At 40.0% G+C, this 18,112-nt stretch overlaps 1 protein-coding gene across 2 annotated transcripts in view; it reads left to right on the top strand.

The window, feature by feature from the left end:
* Positions 1-18,112, top strand: part of usp9 (ubiquitin specific peptidase 9) — a 290,030-nt gene that overhangs the window by 83,122 nt on the left and 188,796 nt on the right. For both annotated transcript variants that reach the window (XR_013579171.1, XM_078559739.1), the window contains exons 8-13: positions 5,533-5,784; positions 5,864-6,002; positions 6,706-6,858; positions 11,632-11,736; positions 11,819-12,025; positions 17,409-17,545. Coding sequence is in view for 1 of the 2 variants with exons in the window: in XM_078559739.1 (XP_078415865.1) it covers positions 5,533-5,784; positions 5,864-6,002; positions 6,706-6,858; positions 11,632-11,736; positions 11,819-12,025; positions 17,409-17,545 (993 nt within the window). In the remaining variant the exon portion in view is untranslated. The remainder of the gene's footprint in view (positions 1-5,532; positions 5,785-5,863; positions 6,003-6,705; positions 6,859-11,631; positions 11,737-11,818; positions 12,026-17,408; positions 17,546-18,112) is intronic.

The following is an 18,112-nucleotide window of genomic DNA, read 5'->3' as shown; positions in this document are numbered from 1 at the left end:
TTTATTTTAGCTTTTTCATGTGTGCAGCTCCCTCATGCAGCTGTCTGTCTTCAGAGAGCTTTCTCTCAGCGCTCGCCCACAGAAACGTCATCGCCCGCTCTCTTCCCACTCCCTCCTCAACAGTGCTCGGCTTTTCAGCGCACGTTTCACGCTAGCTGGCAGTTAATTAGCCAGCCAGCATGAAATCGCATTCGGGGCCCATTTCCCGATCGCTCCCGGGTCCTTCAATCATGCGCACCCACCAAAGGTAAAGTTCAGGCCATTGTAATACAGTCCCAAATGAGTTGCTGAGACACTAATATTAGTGTCTTTCATTAATTCTTTCACTCATCACAAATCACTAATCCGAGTATTACAAATGTTAAATTGAATCAGCAGCAGATCCTCTGACATGCACTTTTTAATAATAAAGACTCTATTAGTAATAAGTATTAGGAAGTAATACTTTAAGTATGCCTGTAACACAAAGGTTATCATATTTTTGTTTCTAGAAGCTTTCCCACCACTGAAGTTAAACCGACTGATTTGTAGTTGCTGGGTTTATCCTTATAACCTTCTTGAACAAGGGTATAACATTTGCAATTCTTTAGTTCTCTACACCACCCTAAAATTGCAAAATTTTGGCCAGTACCTCTGCAATTTCTGCCCTTACTTCCCAAAGCATGCTTGGATGGAACCCTCCTGGTGACCTTTCAACTTGATCTTCCGGCAGCCTTTCTAAAACCTCCTCTATCAACTTTTTAACCCGCTCAGTATCTCAATTATCTCCTCCTCCACGATGAGTTTGGTACAGAAAGATGCAAAGTAGTCATTTAGCACCTCAGCTATGTCTTTTGCCTCCATCCTCTTTTTAGTCCTGACTTGGCCCCACCCCTCATTTTTCTCCTCTTTTACTTTTTATATGGTCATAGAAGATTTTTGGTTTTCCCCTTTGTTATTGCCTGTCTCTTCTCGTACTCAAACCTCTCATTCCCTTTTTCACGTCCCGTCTGAACTTTCTATAACATGGTTAATGCAGAAAATAAGGAATTAGTAGTACATGTCTAGAATAAAGTCTTGTATGTTTGAGAGGCCAAAGTGGGTTTAAACAGGGTAGTTGAAAGTTTTTGCAGTTGTGCTGGCATGATTAAGAAACAATGTGATCACAAATTTAGCTTTTGATGGTTTTGGCCCAGGTTTAAATTTAAATAAAGACTGCATCCTCTGGCACGTGGGAATACAAAGGTAAAAATAGGATAATGGCCCACTGGGCCATCTATTTGAAACCAAGGTGTTGCAAACCACCTTTTGTCATAATTGCTACATTGTCATGTTTCTGGACTTTGTTTTCCTTAGGAAGTATGACTAAGTTGTACTTCCTAGGACACATAGCAGTCAGGAAAGTCAACTGGGAGTGACCCTTTATGTTGGAATGATGAATGTTTGTTATCTCTTGTCAGCTGGACTAGAAATGATGACTCTGCTGTTTTATAACATTTTTTTCTCTAGTTTAGAGGGAATAATTTTTTTGATGGATACTTCAATTAAACTGGAAAAATGTTTACATGTTGACTGGGGAACATGAGCTTTCCAGTATCCACACATTTATTTCAAAATGCCACTAATCAAGTTATAAACGATTCAGAAACTTTAGAGAAGGGACTTGCTGAAAAATGGACTCACTTGCCATCTTGACCTGGCAAATCTCAACCTTGTTAGTGTATTCAGTCCTATTTAAAGGGAGCAGTATTTTTCTCTAAAATCTTTGATACAATTGGCATGGACTTAATGGGCTGAGTGGCGTCCTCCTGTGCCATAATCACTCTGACATTAATATTTTTGTGCCTTTGACTACACACCTCACTTATGAATCCCAAAACTCCCCTATACAAACTTTAGAAGACCAGTTTCTCAAGACTTGTCAATTCACTCATTCATCTCATGTCCCAACATGTAGAACATTCCTTTTATCTGAATTTTTTTCCTTGCTGCAATTTCCATCATTTTCCTGTGCTTCAGTGCCACTTTAAAAAAAATTTGGCACTTACTAGCAGCACTTCTGTTCGCTGCTATTTTTTGCATACAGGAGAGTCACTCCTTGAAGGTGCCAAATGCTTTAAATTTTCGTAGTAACTATATCGCATGACTCACTCTTCATCTTGTGAGTGAACACAACCCTGTAAGCACAATTATGCAGCTAGTGCATGATGATTGTGCTGGAGGAAACAGAATAACAATAGTGAGTTCATGTCCTTCCTAATTCATAGCTGCAGCTTTCTCCTTAATAACACGAGACTTTCTGTATCCCCTAATTCAATGTTTAATAGCTGTCATTGATGAGGGGAGCAAGCCTTTTTAGGAAGCTTCATGTATGGGTGTCATTGAAAATATTTGACAGGTTTGCATAATCTTGTTATCTTCATATCCTTGCACTGACTAGCCATCTTCATTTGTTCAACTGCATATAAGTTCAGTTATTTTGTTCCAGACGTTGGAAGCTATCTTTTTGTGCATTTAGGCAACTCAAATTTGGTGACTTTTTCCCCCTTCAGTTGTGTATCCTTTCAGTTTCCTTGCCCAGCTGATTAATTTGAGAGCCATCCCTCCTTCATGCATTTTCAAGCTATCACCTTTTCACAAGCAATTTGTGCCTCCATGTTTCAATCTGATATGAAATCAGCCTGGTACTTACAATGCGGATAAGACAGTTTTGCATAGTAAGAGAAGTTGAGATAATTCAGCCTAATGCCTTTTACTTAATGGTCTTATTCCTCTTTAATGAAGACAGCATTTAAATGCTGCTTTACTCTCCAAGGGATATGAGCACCCCCATCTCCAAAGAAAGCCATGAAAGTGTAAATTTTGCAGGATGATAAATATCTGGAATGACCTTCCAGGTACAATTGTAGAGGCAATACATCAGAATAACTCAAGTTGAATGCTGTGATGGGGTGGGGGGTGGGGAGTGGTCAGTAGATTACTAAAGAATGTTGAGTATAGGCAGCATCGTTTTTTTCATTGGCTTGTGATCTCAAGATAGATTGATGCTTTTTTTTAAAAGGAGTATGGATGAATCTTTTGTGACAGCATCAGTGAGAGTTGACTTTTGCTGGTAGAAAATTCTGAATAAGGATCAAATGTGGGCGGCCCTTTCAAACTGCTTTTAATGAACTGTTTGGATTGTCTACCAGTTACCATGTTGTAAGCAGAGTTAATTCTGGATTTAGTAGTTCCACCTGCATCCTACCTATTTCTGTTGTTTCTGCCTCCAACTGTGGAATTTTGTTTGGGTGACAGAATTTAAGTCAATTTACCTCTATTGTGCACATGTGACAAACTGTACAAAGTGGTCTAAACTGCATCTGCCCATGACTTTACTGTTAAGAACTTTTCTCAGGTACCAACCAGATGATGAGATTCTTGAGTTTACAGCAGAGTAATGGTCTGAGATTTTCTGGCCAAAGCAAAATGTAGTTCACCTGTTATAACTTAATGCTTCTGAAAATTGTACCAGCTTGAACACTTTTTCTATATTAATATATTTATTTTCCCCAGTATATCACTTGTTCCCTGTGATATTTCAAATTCAAACTAAACATAGTAAATGATTTTTACAGGGAAATCCCTGAATTCCTGAGAAGTTTCAAAGGATGAATACTTGTGATAAAACATGGTGCATGAAGCACTCGACAATTGAGATTGATTTTTTTTAGTACAGATTTATCCAAATTTTTTCAGGAAGGAGAAGCTTTTCTTTCCACCTCCACATCCTCATAAGAACCTAACATTGGTACTCTGGTCCTAACAGACATGCTGATGAAGAATTGCAGGTGGTGGTTTGCAGTTGTGATTTTGGGTGAACTAATAAAGGAAACTAGGTTGTATTTTACAGAACCTCATTTCAAATTCAGGATTGACATGAGTTAACTTTACTGTTAAGAACTTTTCTCAGGTACCAGATGATGAGATTCTTGAGGTTACAGCAGAGTAATGGTCTGAGATTTTCTGGCCAAAGCAAAATGTAGTTTTGATTGGAGAGGTGCAGGAGCTTCTTCCTTGGGCTACAGACCAAGGCCTTGATAGCTTAAGAAATTTTAAACAGGAAGATAACTTGCGTTGCATGTCTGCCTGGTGGCTGTAGCTTTTGGAACTGTTTACATTAATAGACTTTCAAAAACCCTACAAAAAACACTTGAACATTCAGGGAGTCAACATGAAATTCTATTGTTGGTCCTCATCAGCACCCAGCATGTGTGAAACTTGTTTGTAGAGTTTTCTCAAGACTTCAGAATCTTCATGCTTAGGTTTCCACACTCATCTGAGCCTCTTAAAACAAACAGTGGTTTACCAGGACCCAAATGCACTGAGACAATTGCTAATATACCGTTACCCATCGGGCTTAGGTGAGAAAGTTGTTTGGCAAACACCAGTGAAATGCAACTTAATGAAATGTGCAATAAAAGCGGTTCAGGAAGGCAGCTCACCATCATCACAAGGGCAATTGAGGATGGGCAATAAATGCTGGCCTAGCCAGCGGCATGCACATCCCATGAACGAATTTAAAAAGTGAAATATTCATATGACTTCAGATTTCATGTACTCTTTTGAGCAAACTTTTTTCTGATCATTAATGAGTATTTGGTTGGAATAATTTTCTTCTCTCAAAGGCAATTGCCCTTACCTTAATTTAAAGCTGAAGGTTTTGGAAATTTCAATCTCTGGACAGATTTATTTGGTGTTTTGATAGTTATTTTTGTCTCAAATTGTTTCATTTCAAGAAATTATGTTGTATGTGTCACTGCACTGTACTTCAGTTTAGTTGAATGCTGCACAATGTCAACTGTTCAGCTAAAAGGAATAAATACAGTTGAATTGGTGCTCCTTCCACTTCTTGTACCAACATTGAATAGTTTTGAGAGAATTGCATCTGAGACAGCTGTGTGGAGTAACAAAATATTATTACTTTGACTTGATAGATCAAGTTGAGAGCACTTGGCTGCTTGTCTCACTCTTTATACCCACCTTCAACATGTTTTGCTAATTTGAAATAATTTGTTGTGCGTGATATTGAATGATAATTACCTCCCATAGGTAGGATGTGCCTTATTTTGAATATAGTTTCTGTCACATCATGTTCATTTCTTATTTTGACCTGATACAATTTGACACCTTTATTTTCTCGTCTCCTGGTTCAGTTTATTCAGTTTTAATTTCTAGTCAGAAATTGAAATGTTCAGAGTGAGCCTTTCCTACACACTGGAATGGAGAAAACTAGCAAGCAGAGATCATCACTGTTCCTAACTTGTAAAGGAATTGTGTCTCATGTAGATTCTGCTATATGCAGGCTGGACTTTAAATAATCTTAGGTAACATTGCTGAAACTGTGTGCTGATTTAGTTACTTATTACTGGTGAATTTGACTTCTGTGATATGCAAAATTGTTTGAAGCTTTTTGGCTTTCAGGTTTTCATTTGTATGAAGGCATTATATTTAATAGAAGCATAGAATGGTGACAACATGTATGCTAATATATATTTTTTTAATGCTTTACAGACCTTTTGGACAGTGTTATGAATTTCTTACCTTGCATACAGTGAAGAAATACTTCCTTCCAATAATAGAAATGGTTCCGCAGTTTCTAGAAAATCTAACAGATGAGGAGCTGAAAAAAGAAGCGAAGAATGAAGCCAAAAATGATGCTTTATCTATGATAATTAAATCACTGAAAAACTTAGCTTCACGGGTTCCTGGGCAGGAGGAAACGGTCAAAAATTTAGAAATATTTAGGTTAAAAATGATTCTAAGGTAATTATACTACCTTTTATTGGATTTTTATTGAAATAGTTTGTGGTTCTTTGTTATAATTTAACTTTGTTATTTATAGGTTGTTACAAATTTCATCTTTTAATGGAAAAATGAATGCACTAAATGAAGTTAACAAGGTGATTTCCAGTGTCTCTTATTATACTCATCGTCATGGCAGTCCTGAAGAAGAAGAATGGTTGACAGCAGAAAGAATGGCAGTAAGTAGTAAAATTGCTTCTTTATCCTACAAGGAAATATAGTTTTATGTATGATATTTGCAACTGGATTTTGAATGTCTTAGGTCAATTTACTTTATATTATGTGCTCTGTTTGACTTAAGTATTCAACTTTGGAAGCGATAGAAATTTCTTCTAACATTTCTAGCCTGTTTTAGAAATGTCTGAAGACCAGAACAATATTGACCCAAGATAATTGTGGGCATATAGATTTGCAAGTTGGAGAGAAAAGGAAAAAATTGTAGAATGCAATTTGTTTTTCTTGTCACTTAATTTCCAGTGTAGTTAATGAAGAACAGCTCATATCTTTGCTTTTTCACATTCAGTTGATACTTTCTCTAGACTGGTGTTCAAGAGCATCTCAACCTCCACGTTGCACTTAACATGTGCTGCGTATACATTCTTTGCTGCAATTTTGTTCCCTTTATGTGAGAAATGTACTGAATTGGTGAATATTCTATTTCTTTGATAACTTCCAGACCTGGGTGGTGAGCAGTCTTTTTCAGTGTTCAAAATTTGTTGCAGTCTTGAAAATGTGGTTCACCGATGGTCCTGAGGTTTTCAGTTTAGAAAAGCAAATTTTCATATATTCTGAAAAATTTCAACTTTAAAAATGTTATCCTTGCTATTAATATGTTTGAAAGAATGTGATTGTCTTGTTTCTATATTCCTTTACTATTTGTAGGAGTGGATTCAACAAAACAACATCCTGTCAATTGTGTTGCGTGACAGTCTACATCAACCACAATATGTTGAAAAATTAGAGAAGATACTTCGCTTTGTTATTAAAGAAAAAGCACTCACCCTTCTAGATCTTGACAACATTTGGGCAGCGCAGGTGAGGAAATAAACAGCATTCAATCAGGTTGTTTTGTGCTATCCTATTTGCATGTGTTTTGTGTTAAAATAGCAATGGATTTTTTGAAGATGTTTTAAATGATTTTCACTTTCAGATGATTAAACTTATTGTGAAATGCAGAGAAAAAGAATTGAGCATAATTACTTTTGAGAAGAGAACTATATTGCTAAACTTTTTTTCCTCAAATGCTTACATTTATTTAGGTATTTGTACATATTAACCATGCTCATGTTATGTAACTTGATAAGTGGTTCAAACATTTTCATTTGTATAAAGTAAGTCGGAAAGGTCACTGTGCCAATTTCTAGCTTTCCCCTTCCCATAGCATCTTTCATGCAATCACAGGAAGTGTAACACCTGCCCCTTAACCTCCTCCCTTATCACTATCCAAGACCCCAAACAACACCTCCAGGTGAAGCAGTCATTTACTTGCCCTTCTTTCAATTTAGCCTACTCTATTCAGTGCCCAGAATGTGGTCTCCTTTACATGGGGAGGCGATGGCATTGTGGCATTGTCACTGGACTGGTAACTTAGAGAACCAGGGTAATGCTCTCGGGATCTGGGTTTGAATCCCACCACAGCAGATGGTCGAATTTGAATTCAGTTAAAAGAATTAAAAGTCTAATGATGACCATTTGTCGATTGTCGTAAAAATCCATGTGGTTCACTAATGTCCTTTTGGGAAGAAAATCTGCTGTCCTCACCTGGTCTGGCCTACATGTGACTCCAGATCCACAGCAGTGTGGTTGACTCTTAAACGCCCTTTGAAAGCAAGTCACTCATTTGTATTAAATCGCTAGAAAGTCAATAAAAAAAGTAATGAAACTGGGTGGACCTCCAGGCATCGATCTAGACACTGGAATTGACAATGGCAAATCCATCCCTGTATTGCTATTCCTTCACTGTCGCTGGGTCAAAATCCTAGAACTCCCTCCCTAAGAGCACTGTGGGTGTACCTACACAACATGGACTGCAGCAGCTCAAGAAGGTATCCCTGCCACCACCACCTCAAGGACAATTCGGACTAGGCAATAAATGCTGGCTTAGCCAGCGGCACCCACATCCCATAAATGAATGAAAAAATATTGGAGAGACAACGCAGACTGGGTGACAGCTTTGTGGAACATCTTTGCTCGTTCCGCAAGCATGACCCCGATCTTCTGGTCGCTTGCCATTTTAATTTGTCATCTTGCTCTCGTGCTCACATTTCTGTCCTTGGCCTGCTACAGTGTTCTAGTGAAGCCCAATGCAAGCTGGAGGAACAGCACCTCATCTTCTGATTCGGCAGTTCACAGTCTTCAGGACCCAACATTGAGTTCAACGACTTCAGGCTGTGAACTCTGTCCTCCATTTTGAATTTCTTCCCCTCCACCTCCAAGTACCAGTCTGTATTTTGTTCTCATGCCTTTGATTTCAGGCATCACTGACCCTTTCTTTGCTATGAACACCTTCTGCTATTTTGCTTTAAGACAGTGCTGACCTTCATCCTGCTATTAATACCTACTCTGGACCAAAGCTTTAGACTTTAATACTATCACTAGCATTCCCTTTGTCTTGTGTTCCATGACACCTTAGTCACTCAATCTCTCCTGCCCTCTAACCTATCCCTGACCTTCTATTTTGCTCCACCTCCTCCTCCCCCCCCCCCCCCCAAACAACATTAAAACCCATCACATTTCTCTGAAGAAGAGTCGTAAGGACTCAAAACATAACTCTGTTTCTATCTCCACAGATGCTGCCAGACCTGCTGAGTTTTTCCAGCATTTTCTGTTTTTATTTCAGATTTCTAACATCTGCAATATTTTGCTTTTATTTTAACATAAACTCTTGGAATTACATACGAGGTACATGCCCCTATAAGAGGAAATTGTGCACTCCATGTTGGACAAGCATGAACGCTACAGATAGATATATATGAATTTTAATTTGGACGCTCTTGAGCACAGTGATGGGCTTTCATGTTGTCAGACAATTAGTTGATGGGGAAAAAAATAAAATAACTTGTCACTGTTTCACCGTTTTTATTTTAAGGTAGTGACTATGTTGATACCAGGGTCAGGATTTTTCCCCAATGGCTCTTGAAATTTTCTTGAGGGCTGCTTTGATTTTCAGTGTCTCCTTTTGCATACTTACTAACTTCCTTATTAGCTGATATAGTCACGTAGTAACATTACCTCCTGAATTTGTTGTTTTATTTTTAGGGTTTCCTCCTTTAGGTTGATAAGGCAGCACTGTGTGTGTGCGCCTCCATGTGCAGCTCCTTCTAACATTTAATTGCAAGCAATTAGTATTTTCCAGCATTCTTTGCTTTTGTTTTGCCAATTTCAAGTTTCCGTTCCCTCAATATTTCTGTGTAAAGTGAGTATTGACAAACACTTAAGGATACTGACTTCCAACGGTCCACTGTGCACACAAATTAATTTTGCAGCTCCAAGCTAACCATCTAATAATGAATGGTCCAATTCACATGTAGTTCACACTTTAGTTGCTTTTCCCAAGCTAATTCACCTCCTCGCATGATCATCCATACGTTAATAGAATCATTCGTGCTTTATTGAGACATGGGTTGTTAACTCATTAACTGTAGCCCCCTCCAAATTCATACTTTTTGCAATGGATGCTTTAAAGTCTATACACAAATTTAGAAAGAGATGAAGGTATATTGGCTGTCCAAAATATCTTTAATAAATTTCCCCAGTCTGATAGACTGGATGAAGCTATAATTCGATTACTACATTTAGGTTTAACAAAAAATGACTTTGAATTCAATAATGAATTTTATCTCCAAATCAAAGGCACAGCTGTGAGTAAGTTATTTGCCCCAACCTGTGCTAACATACACATGGCAGAGTGGGAACAGTGTGTTTAAAATTGTTCTAGGTTCCCTATGTGTTACTACAGATATTTGGATGACAAATGGGGCATTTGGCCTCACACACAAGCAGAATCAATACCCTCAATAATCATCATCCCTCCATTAAACTTAATGCTTTCCTTGTGTCTTGTGGCTTTAATTTCTTGGACACCACAGTATCTAAATGACACAAGAAAACAATAGGCATAAGCTAATAAAAGATTTTTTTTCAAACTAACTGGCACGCACACACTTGTGTGCACACACAGCCATTACCCTGAACATCCTGAAGATCTTTTCTGGAGAACATCATTAGAGATTTGGTCACCTACACCCCATTTACAGGCGGTCACTGCTCTGGGTGTGGTGTATGCTCTGAAATGCAGGGACAGACACTCTATGGATTTGTTGGTTGAAAAAAAACCACTGAGCCTAAAATAGCTAATTTACCTAGTTTATCTAACCCCAACTATAAGCACCAAACAAAAACCCTAATTTATCTAGGTTATCTCTGCTTAATAGCAGAAGCTATTTCGTACCTCCCTTCAAAATGGCCTCATTTCAAAGTTGATGGCCACAGTGGGACCAGCCAGAATAAAGTCCGGTTCCAGCTTCACCTATCGCAGGTTCTCCCTCTCCAGCCCTTACTGCTCCTGCAATCATAGATTCTGTCCCTTGAGCGGCAAATGTGGGAGAGAGGGAACCTATGGCTGGAGCAGTGAGAATGAGAGACAGACAGAATCTGTTTCTTTCACAAATAGGGCAGCCATTCTCTCATTTGGGACCCCAGTCATTGGTTTTTTGCAGGCTTCGGGGCTTTCAGGGATGAATTTGCCTGCCAGCCCCGTGCATTTTGGACCCTGGTTGATACGTAGGGCAGTAGGCAGGGAAAAAGGAAAGAAAGTGGGCATACTTAGAATGCTTTACATGATGGCACATCTCAAAGCCCTTGACATGGGATAACTTTTGAAGTGCAGTTGCTGCTAAGTGAGTATATTGGGTACAATATACCCAAGGTTTTTGAAATAGCGAAGGAAAAATTATTTAAATAATCTGTTCTTCGTGTTGTGGTTCAAGAAACGATATTTTCCAGGATACTGGGATAACACCATGCACCTGGGAAGACAGACCGAGCTTTGGTTAAGCACCTTTATCAAAAGAACAGAGGGCATCCAACATTGGAACACCCTCTTAGTGTTGTACTGAAGTATCAGACCAATAGTTATTAAGGAAGATGAAAAGAGTCACCTTTTGCAATCTCATATTGCCTGAAAAAAAACTCAGCAGCCAAAAAGGTACTTTGTTGAAGTGTTGTCACTTCTGATGTAGGAAATGCAGTAGCCAATTGAAAACACAGCGGAGATAAATGACCACACAAGTTTCGGTGGTTGGGCGATAAATGTTGGCCAGGATATCACAGAACTCAATGCTGTTTTTTGAATAGGACCTTGCAGTCTTTTAAGTCCAGCTGAGAGGTGCAATAACTCATCTGAAAGACAGCATCTCTGACCATGCAAGATTTTGTTCAGCACTGCACTGGTCAGTTCAGACTGTGTCTGTCTCTAGTCTCCAGAGTTGGGCTTGAACTCATAAGTACCTGCCTCGGGTGAGAGTATTGCTACTGAGTGAAGGCCAGATTTAGCAGTTTAGTGTAGAATCTATCTGTAGATGCATGCTGCAACTGAAGTTCAGCTTTGAGCATTTAAAATTGCTATTACCATTCCTTATAATTTTTATTTTACTGATTGTATATAGTACATTCCTTCAGGTCCTGGTTACATTTTCTGGAGGGGAAAACGCATTTTGTCTTCAATTTGGGGTATTTTCTTAAAAAGTTGTACCACCAGAATTCTGAATGTTATTACGTGATGTCTGTTGCTATATTTTTTATACTTAGGCTGGTAAACATGAAGCAATTGTGAAGAACGTCCATGATCTTCTTGCAAAATTGGCTTGGGATTTTTCTCCTGAACAGCTTGACCACCTTTTTGATTGCTTTAAGGTAGACTTTTTTTAATACTTAAATAAATTGATGGACTGAATGAAGTATGTACTCATTTACTTCTCAAAATTTTAACTTGAAGGCAAGCTGGACAAATGCAAGTAAAAAGCAACGTGAAAAGCTGTTAGAGTTAATCCGTCGCCTTGCTGAGGATGACAAAGATGGTGTGATGGCACATAAGGTGTTAAACCTCCTGTGGAATTTAGCACATAGCGATGACGTACCTGTTGACATCATGGACCAGGCTTTAAGTGCACACATCAAAATCCTAGATTATAGCTGCTCTCAGGTAAGAGCTGCATTTTATTAAAGGATATACAGAATAAGCGTTTTACATTTTTGGTCATAAGTCATTGCACTGGTATTAATTAATTAAGGTATACGCAAAAAATTAAATGTCAACATATTTTTCCTTCGGAGTTATTTTTTCCTCTTAGGGGTATTTATTAACTACTTTCTCAAGGTGCCCTACTGCAATGAATTGTGCACCTATATTCCTTGGTGCCCTGCTTCTGCACCCTAGTAGAATTGATTCTTTCGTTTTATTTTTCCCCTCCTTGTTCCTACTGTCAAAATGTATCTCTTTGCACTTCTCTACAATAAATTTCATCTGCCATTTGTCCACCCATTCCACCAGCCTGTCTGTCACTCTCCTCCTCACAGTTTACAATACTTGCAAGATTAGTGTCATTTGCAAATGTTGAAATTGTGCCTTGTACGCCCAAGTCTAGGTCATTAATGTAGATCTTGAAAATCAGTGGTTCATCTGGGTTTATCCGTGCACCCTTTTTCGAACAAAGGTGTAACGTGTGTAATTTTCCAGTTCTCTGACACCACCCCTGGATCAAAGGAGGATCGGACGATTATTACCAGTGTCTCTGCAATTACCACCTTTACTTCCTTCAGTTTCCTTTGATGCACCTGATCTGATCCTGGTAACTTAACTTTTATGTACAGCTAGGCTTTAGACTCATTGTGTCATTGATGTCTACAGCACAGAAGGAGGCCATTCGGCCCATCGTGTCCGTGCTGGTAAACCAAGATCTGACTACACTCATTCCATTTTCCAGTACTTGGCCCATAGCCCTGGAGGCTATGGCAACACAAGTGAATAGCTAAATACTTCTTACATGTTAAGAGTTTGACTCAACCACCCTTTCAGGCAGAGAGTTCCAGACCCCCACCACCCTCTGGGTGAAAAAAATTCTCCTCAACTCCCCTCTTAGTCTTATACCTGTCACCTTAATTCTATGCCCCCTGGTTATTGACCCCTCTACTAATGGAAAAAGTGCCTTCCTATCCACCCTATGTCCCTCATAATCTTATACACCTCCATCATGTCCCCTCTCAGCCTTCATTGCTCCAAGGAAAACAACCCCAGCCTATCTAATCTTTCCTCGAAGCTCAGACCCTCCAGCCCCAGGCAGCATCCTGGTAAATCTCCTCTAAAGAGGAGGTAATACCTTTTTCTCAATTTTCAACCCACCCAGTGTCTCAACTAACTCTTTCATTATGACTTTGGCAGCATCTTCCTTAGTAAAGATGAATATGAAGTACTCATTTTACTATTTTGGCCATGCTCCCTAACTCCATGTGTAAATCACTGTTTTGGTTTCCAATCGGCCCCACTCCTCTTACTGCTCTTTTACTATTTTTATACCTCTGGAAGACTACTTGATTCCCTTTTCATGTTAGCTGCCAATCTCTTTTCACGCTCTCTGCTTCTCTTATTTCTTCTTTAATTTTCCCTCTGAGCCTTCTACATTCAGCCTGGTTGTCTCTTGTATTATCAACCTGACATCTGTCCTACTTAAATAAAAGCAAAAAACTGTGGATGCTGGAAATGCAAAACAAAAATAAAAATACCTGGAAAAACTCAGCAGGTCTGTCAGCATCTGCGGAGAGGAACACAGTTAATGTTTCGAGTCCATATGACTCTTCAACAGAACTAAGTAAGGTGAAATATAAGCTGGTTTAAGGGGGGTGGGACGGGACAGGTAGAGCTGGATAGAGGGCCAATGATAGGTGGAGATAACCAAAAGATGTCACAGACAAAAGGACAAAGAGGTGTTGAAGGTGATGATATTATCTAAGGAATGTGCTAATTAAGAGTAGAAAGCAGGACAAGCAAGGTACAGATAGCCCTAGTGGGGGTGGGGTGAAGGAATCGAAATAGGCTAAAAGGCAGAGATAAAACAATGGATGGAGATACATTTAAAAATAATGGAAATAGGTGGGATATTGGGGAAAAAAAAGGGGGTGATCGGAAAGGGGGTGGGGATGGAGGAGAGAGTTCATGATCTAAAATTGTTGAACTCAATATTCAGTCCGGAAGGCTGTAAAGTGCCTAGTCGGAAGATGAGGCGCAGTTCCTCCAGTTTGCGTTGAGCTTCACTGGAACAATGCAGCAGGCCAAGGACGGACATGTGGGCATGAGAGCAGGGTGGAGTGTTGAAATGGCAAGCAACAGGGAGGTCTGGGTAATGCTTGCGGACAGACCGAAGGTGTTCTGCAAAGCGGTCACTCAGACTGCGTTTGGTCTCTGCAATGTAGAGGAAACTGCATTGGGAGCAATGAATGCAGTAGACTAATTGAAGGAAATGCAAGTGAAATGTTGCTTCACTTGAAAGGAGTGTTTGGGCCCTTGGACGGTGAGGAGAGGGGAAGTAAAGGGGCAGGTGTTGCACCTTCTGCAGTTGCATGGGAAGGTGCCTTGGGAGGGGGATGAGGTGTAGGGGGTGATGGAGGAGTGGACCAGGGTGTCCCGGAGGGAACGACCCCTGCGGAATGCCGCTGGGGAGGGGGGGAGTTGAAGGGAAGGTGTGGTTGGTGATGGCATCATGCTGGAGTTGGCGGAAATGGCGGAGGATGATCCTTTGAATGCGGAGGCTGGTGGGGTGATAAGTGAGGACAAGGGGGACCGTATCATGTTTCTGGGAGGGAGAGGAAGGTGTGAGGGCGGATGCGCGGGAGATGGGCTGGACACGGTTGAGGGCCCTGTCAACCACCGTGGGTGGAAAACCTTGGTTAAGGAAGAAGGAAGACATGTCAGAGGAACTGTTTTTGAAAGTGGCATCATCAGAACAGATGCGACGGAGGCGAAGGAACTGAGAGAATGGGATGGAGTCCTTACAGGAAGCGGGGTGTGAGGAGCTGTAGTCGAGGTAGCTGTGGGAGTCGGTAGGCTTGTAATGGATATTGGTGGACAGTCTATCAGCAGAAATTGAGACAGAGAGGTCAAGGAAGGGAAGGGAAGTGTCAGAGATGGACCATGTGAAAATGATGGAGGGGTGGAAATTGGAAGCAAAATTAATAAATTTTTCCAGATCCAGACGAGAGCATGAAGCAGCACCGAAGCAATCATCGATGTACTGGAGAAAGAGTTGTGGGAGGGGGCCGGAGTAGGACTGGAACAAGGAATGTTCCACATACCCCATAAAGAGACAGGCATAGCTGGGGCCCATGCGGGTACCCATACCTTTTATTTGGAGGAAGTGAGAGGAGTTTAAGGAGAAATTGTTCAGTGTGAGAACAAGTTCAGCCAGACGGAGGAGAATAGTGGTGGATAGGGATTGTTCAGGCCTCTGTTCGATGAAGACGCGGAGAGCCATCAGACCATCCCTGTGGGGGATGGAGGTGTAGAGGGATTGGACGTCCATGGTGAAGAGGAGGCGGTTGGGGCCAGGGAACTGGAAATTGTTGATATGATGTAGGGTGTCAGAGGAATCACGGATGTAGGTTGGAAGGGACTGGACAAGGGGAGAGGGAATGGAGTCAAGATAGCAAGAAATTAGTTCCGTGGGGCAGGAACAGGCTGACACGATCAGCCTGCCGGGGCAGTCCTGTTTGTGGATTTTGGGTAGGATGTAGAAGCGGGCCGTCTGAGGTTGGGAGACTGAGGTTGGAAGCTGTGGAAGGAAGATCTCCAGAGGAGATGAGGTCAGTAACAGTCCTGGAAACAATGGCTTGATGTTCAGTGGTGGGGTCATGGTCCAGGGGGAGGTAGGAGGAAGTGTCTGTGAGTTGACTCTCAGCCTCTGTCCTACTTACCCTTTTTCTGCTTCATCTTGTAATTCTTTCATCATCCAGAGAGCTCTGATTTTGTTTGTCATGGCTTTTCCCCTCATGGGATCATATCTTGACACTACCCAAACCATCTCCTCTTTAAAAACAGCCAATTGTTCCATTACTGTTTTGCCTGTCAATCTTTAATTCCAATGTACCCAGGAAAGGACTGTTCTCGCCCCACCAAAATCGACTCACCCCCCAAATAATTATTTTTACTTCGAATTGCTCCTTGTCCTTTTCTGTAGCTGACCTAAACCACTTGATACCATGATAACTGTGCCCTAAATGTTCTCCTTCTGACAGTTGATCCACTTGACCCACCTGAACCCTCAGACCCAGATCCAACAATGCCTCCTTCCATATCATGCGGAAAACATACTGATCTGGAAAATTCTCCTGAACACATCAGAAACTCTCTTCCCCCTCTGTCCTTTACACTATTGTTGTCTCAGTCTATGCTAGGATAATTAAGGTCCTCCATTATCAGTGCTGTATAATTTTTTTGCACCTCTCTGTAATTTACATGCAAATTTGTTCCTCTGTATCTTTTGTACTAATTGGTGGCTTATGAATACACCCAGTGGTGTAAAATTACCTACAGTGTTTCTTCACTGTAACCAAATAGATTCCGTCCTTGATCTCTCTCAGATGACTTCTATCTCCAGTACTGTAATATTTCCAATGCTGCCATTCCTTCCTTTTCCCCCCATCCCTCCCCCCAACCTCTGCTGAACAGCTTGTATCCAGGAATATTTAGTACCCAGTCCTGCCCTTATTTGAGCCAGGTTTCTGTTATTGCCACAGTATAAAATTCCCCTGTGGCTCTCTGCGTCTGCAGCTCACCTTCTTCATTTACCATGGTAAGTGTGTTCACATATATTGTAATATATTACATGATAAGGGATTGAGTGTTTTATCTGAGCTTGTATTTATTTTAAATGTCTGTACCTGGTATCTGGAAACCTTTAAAAAATCTGCCTAGCCCAAATAGCTGACTTTCTAAATGGATGAAGCCCTCTGCTTCTGAAGGTAGGCACTGAACTAAGTATTTTACTGTCATTTCCAAGTATCCTCATCCTACAGCGTTACATTGGTATAAATTTACCCCAAGTGTCTCAATGTCTCCATTTAATGGAAGGTACCTGTTTTTGTAGCATGATGGAATATCCAAGAGACAAATAGCATTCAAAAAACCAACTTTGCCTATGCAATATAAGTAAAAGTGAATCAAAATTTCTTTACTGTTTGCATTGAGATAACCTGATCAAATGATGCCATGTGCAATGAACAAAAAATACAGCGTTTTCAACTAAGTGAGTTCAAGAAGAAGCTTTTCTTTCAATTCATCTACCCTTTTACTGTGTTTGAAATGGAAAAGCAAACATGTTGTGCTTCACTGTGATAGCCTGGAACTTAGTCAATCTCCTAAATTTATGTTCAATTGTATTCTCTCATTTCAACACTTGTTTTGAAATGTTTTAATTCAAAATACACTACTTTCTTATTTCAGTGGGAAATTGGAATAATCACCAAGCATTAGTGGAGTTTAGTTTAACTTGCTGTAATATTTACAGAATTACTAATGTAATTTGCTGTTCAAATAGGACCGCGACACTCAAAAGATCCAGTGGATAGATCGTTTTGTGGAAGAACTACGTACTAATGACAAATGGGTCATTCCTGCTTTGAAACAAATTAGGGAAATCTGCAGTCTGTTTGGAGAAGCACCACAGAATTTAAGGTATAATGAAAGACTGTTCATGACTTCTAATAACTGAAACAGACAATCTCCCAAAATGATTACACTGGGAATAGCTGAGATTCATTGTTTCAAAAGATTATCATTCTTTTATGTTTTTGTATAAGTACTTCGATCATTTCACTTTGAAAAATAAATGCACCTTAAAAATTGTTTCAAAAGTATGGTGTCTAATGGAATTAGACTAGCTAGTTATGTTTTTAGACATCAGGAAGTGATATTTTTAAATTAAATCTAGATCTTTGATGTTGCTCAAGGTAAGTTGCAGGATGTGCTGTTCTAGTTTTAAAAAGAAAAGCAAAATGGGAAGTAGGTATGACTGTTAAGTGCAAGACTTCAACTATTTTCTATTTTATCCCTAAAGCAACATCTAAAGCCAATGATCTGGTCTTGTAGGCTTTTTGCTGTTGAGTTAAATAAACCGATATAATATGTAGAAGGACTTGAGGGAGAGTACACTGAACAAATTAAATATCTGGCTATGGTAGGGATGCAGTAGCAACAAAGTGGGCTGAGGATAAACAAATAAATTAGAGGCATATGAGGTGC

This window comes from Cetorhinus maximus, chromosome 16, assembly GCF_964194155.1.
Source record: "Cetorhinus maximus chromosome 16, sCetMax3.hap1.1, whole genome shotgun sequence".
Taxonomy (NCBI): Eukaryota; Metazoa; Chordata; class Chondrichthyes; order Lamniformes; family Cetorhinidae; genus Cetorhinus; species Cetorhinus maximus.
The sequence above is the reverse complement of the archived record's forward strand: the minus strand, read 5'-3'. Positions and strand labels throughout refer to the sequence as shown.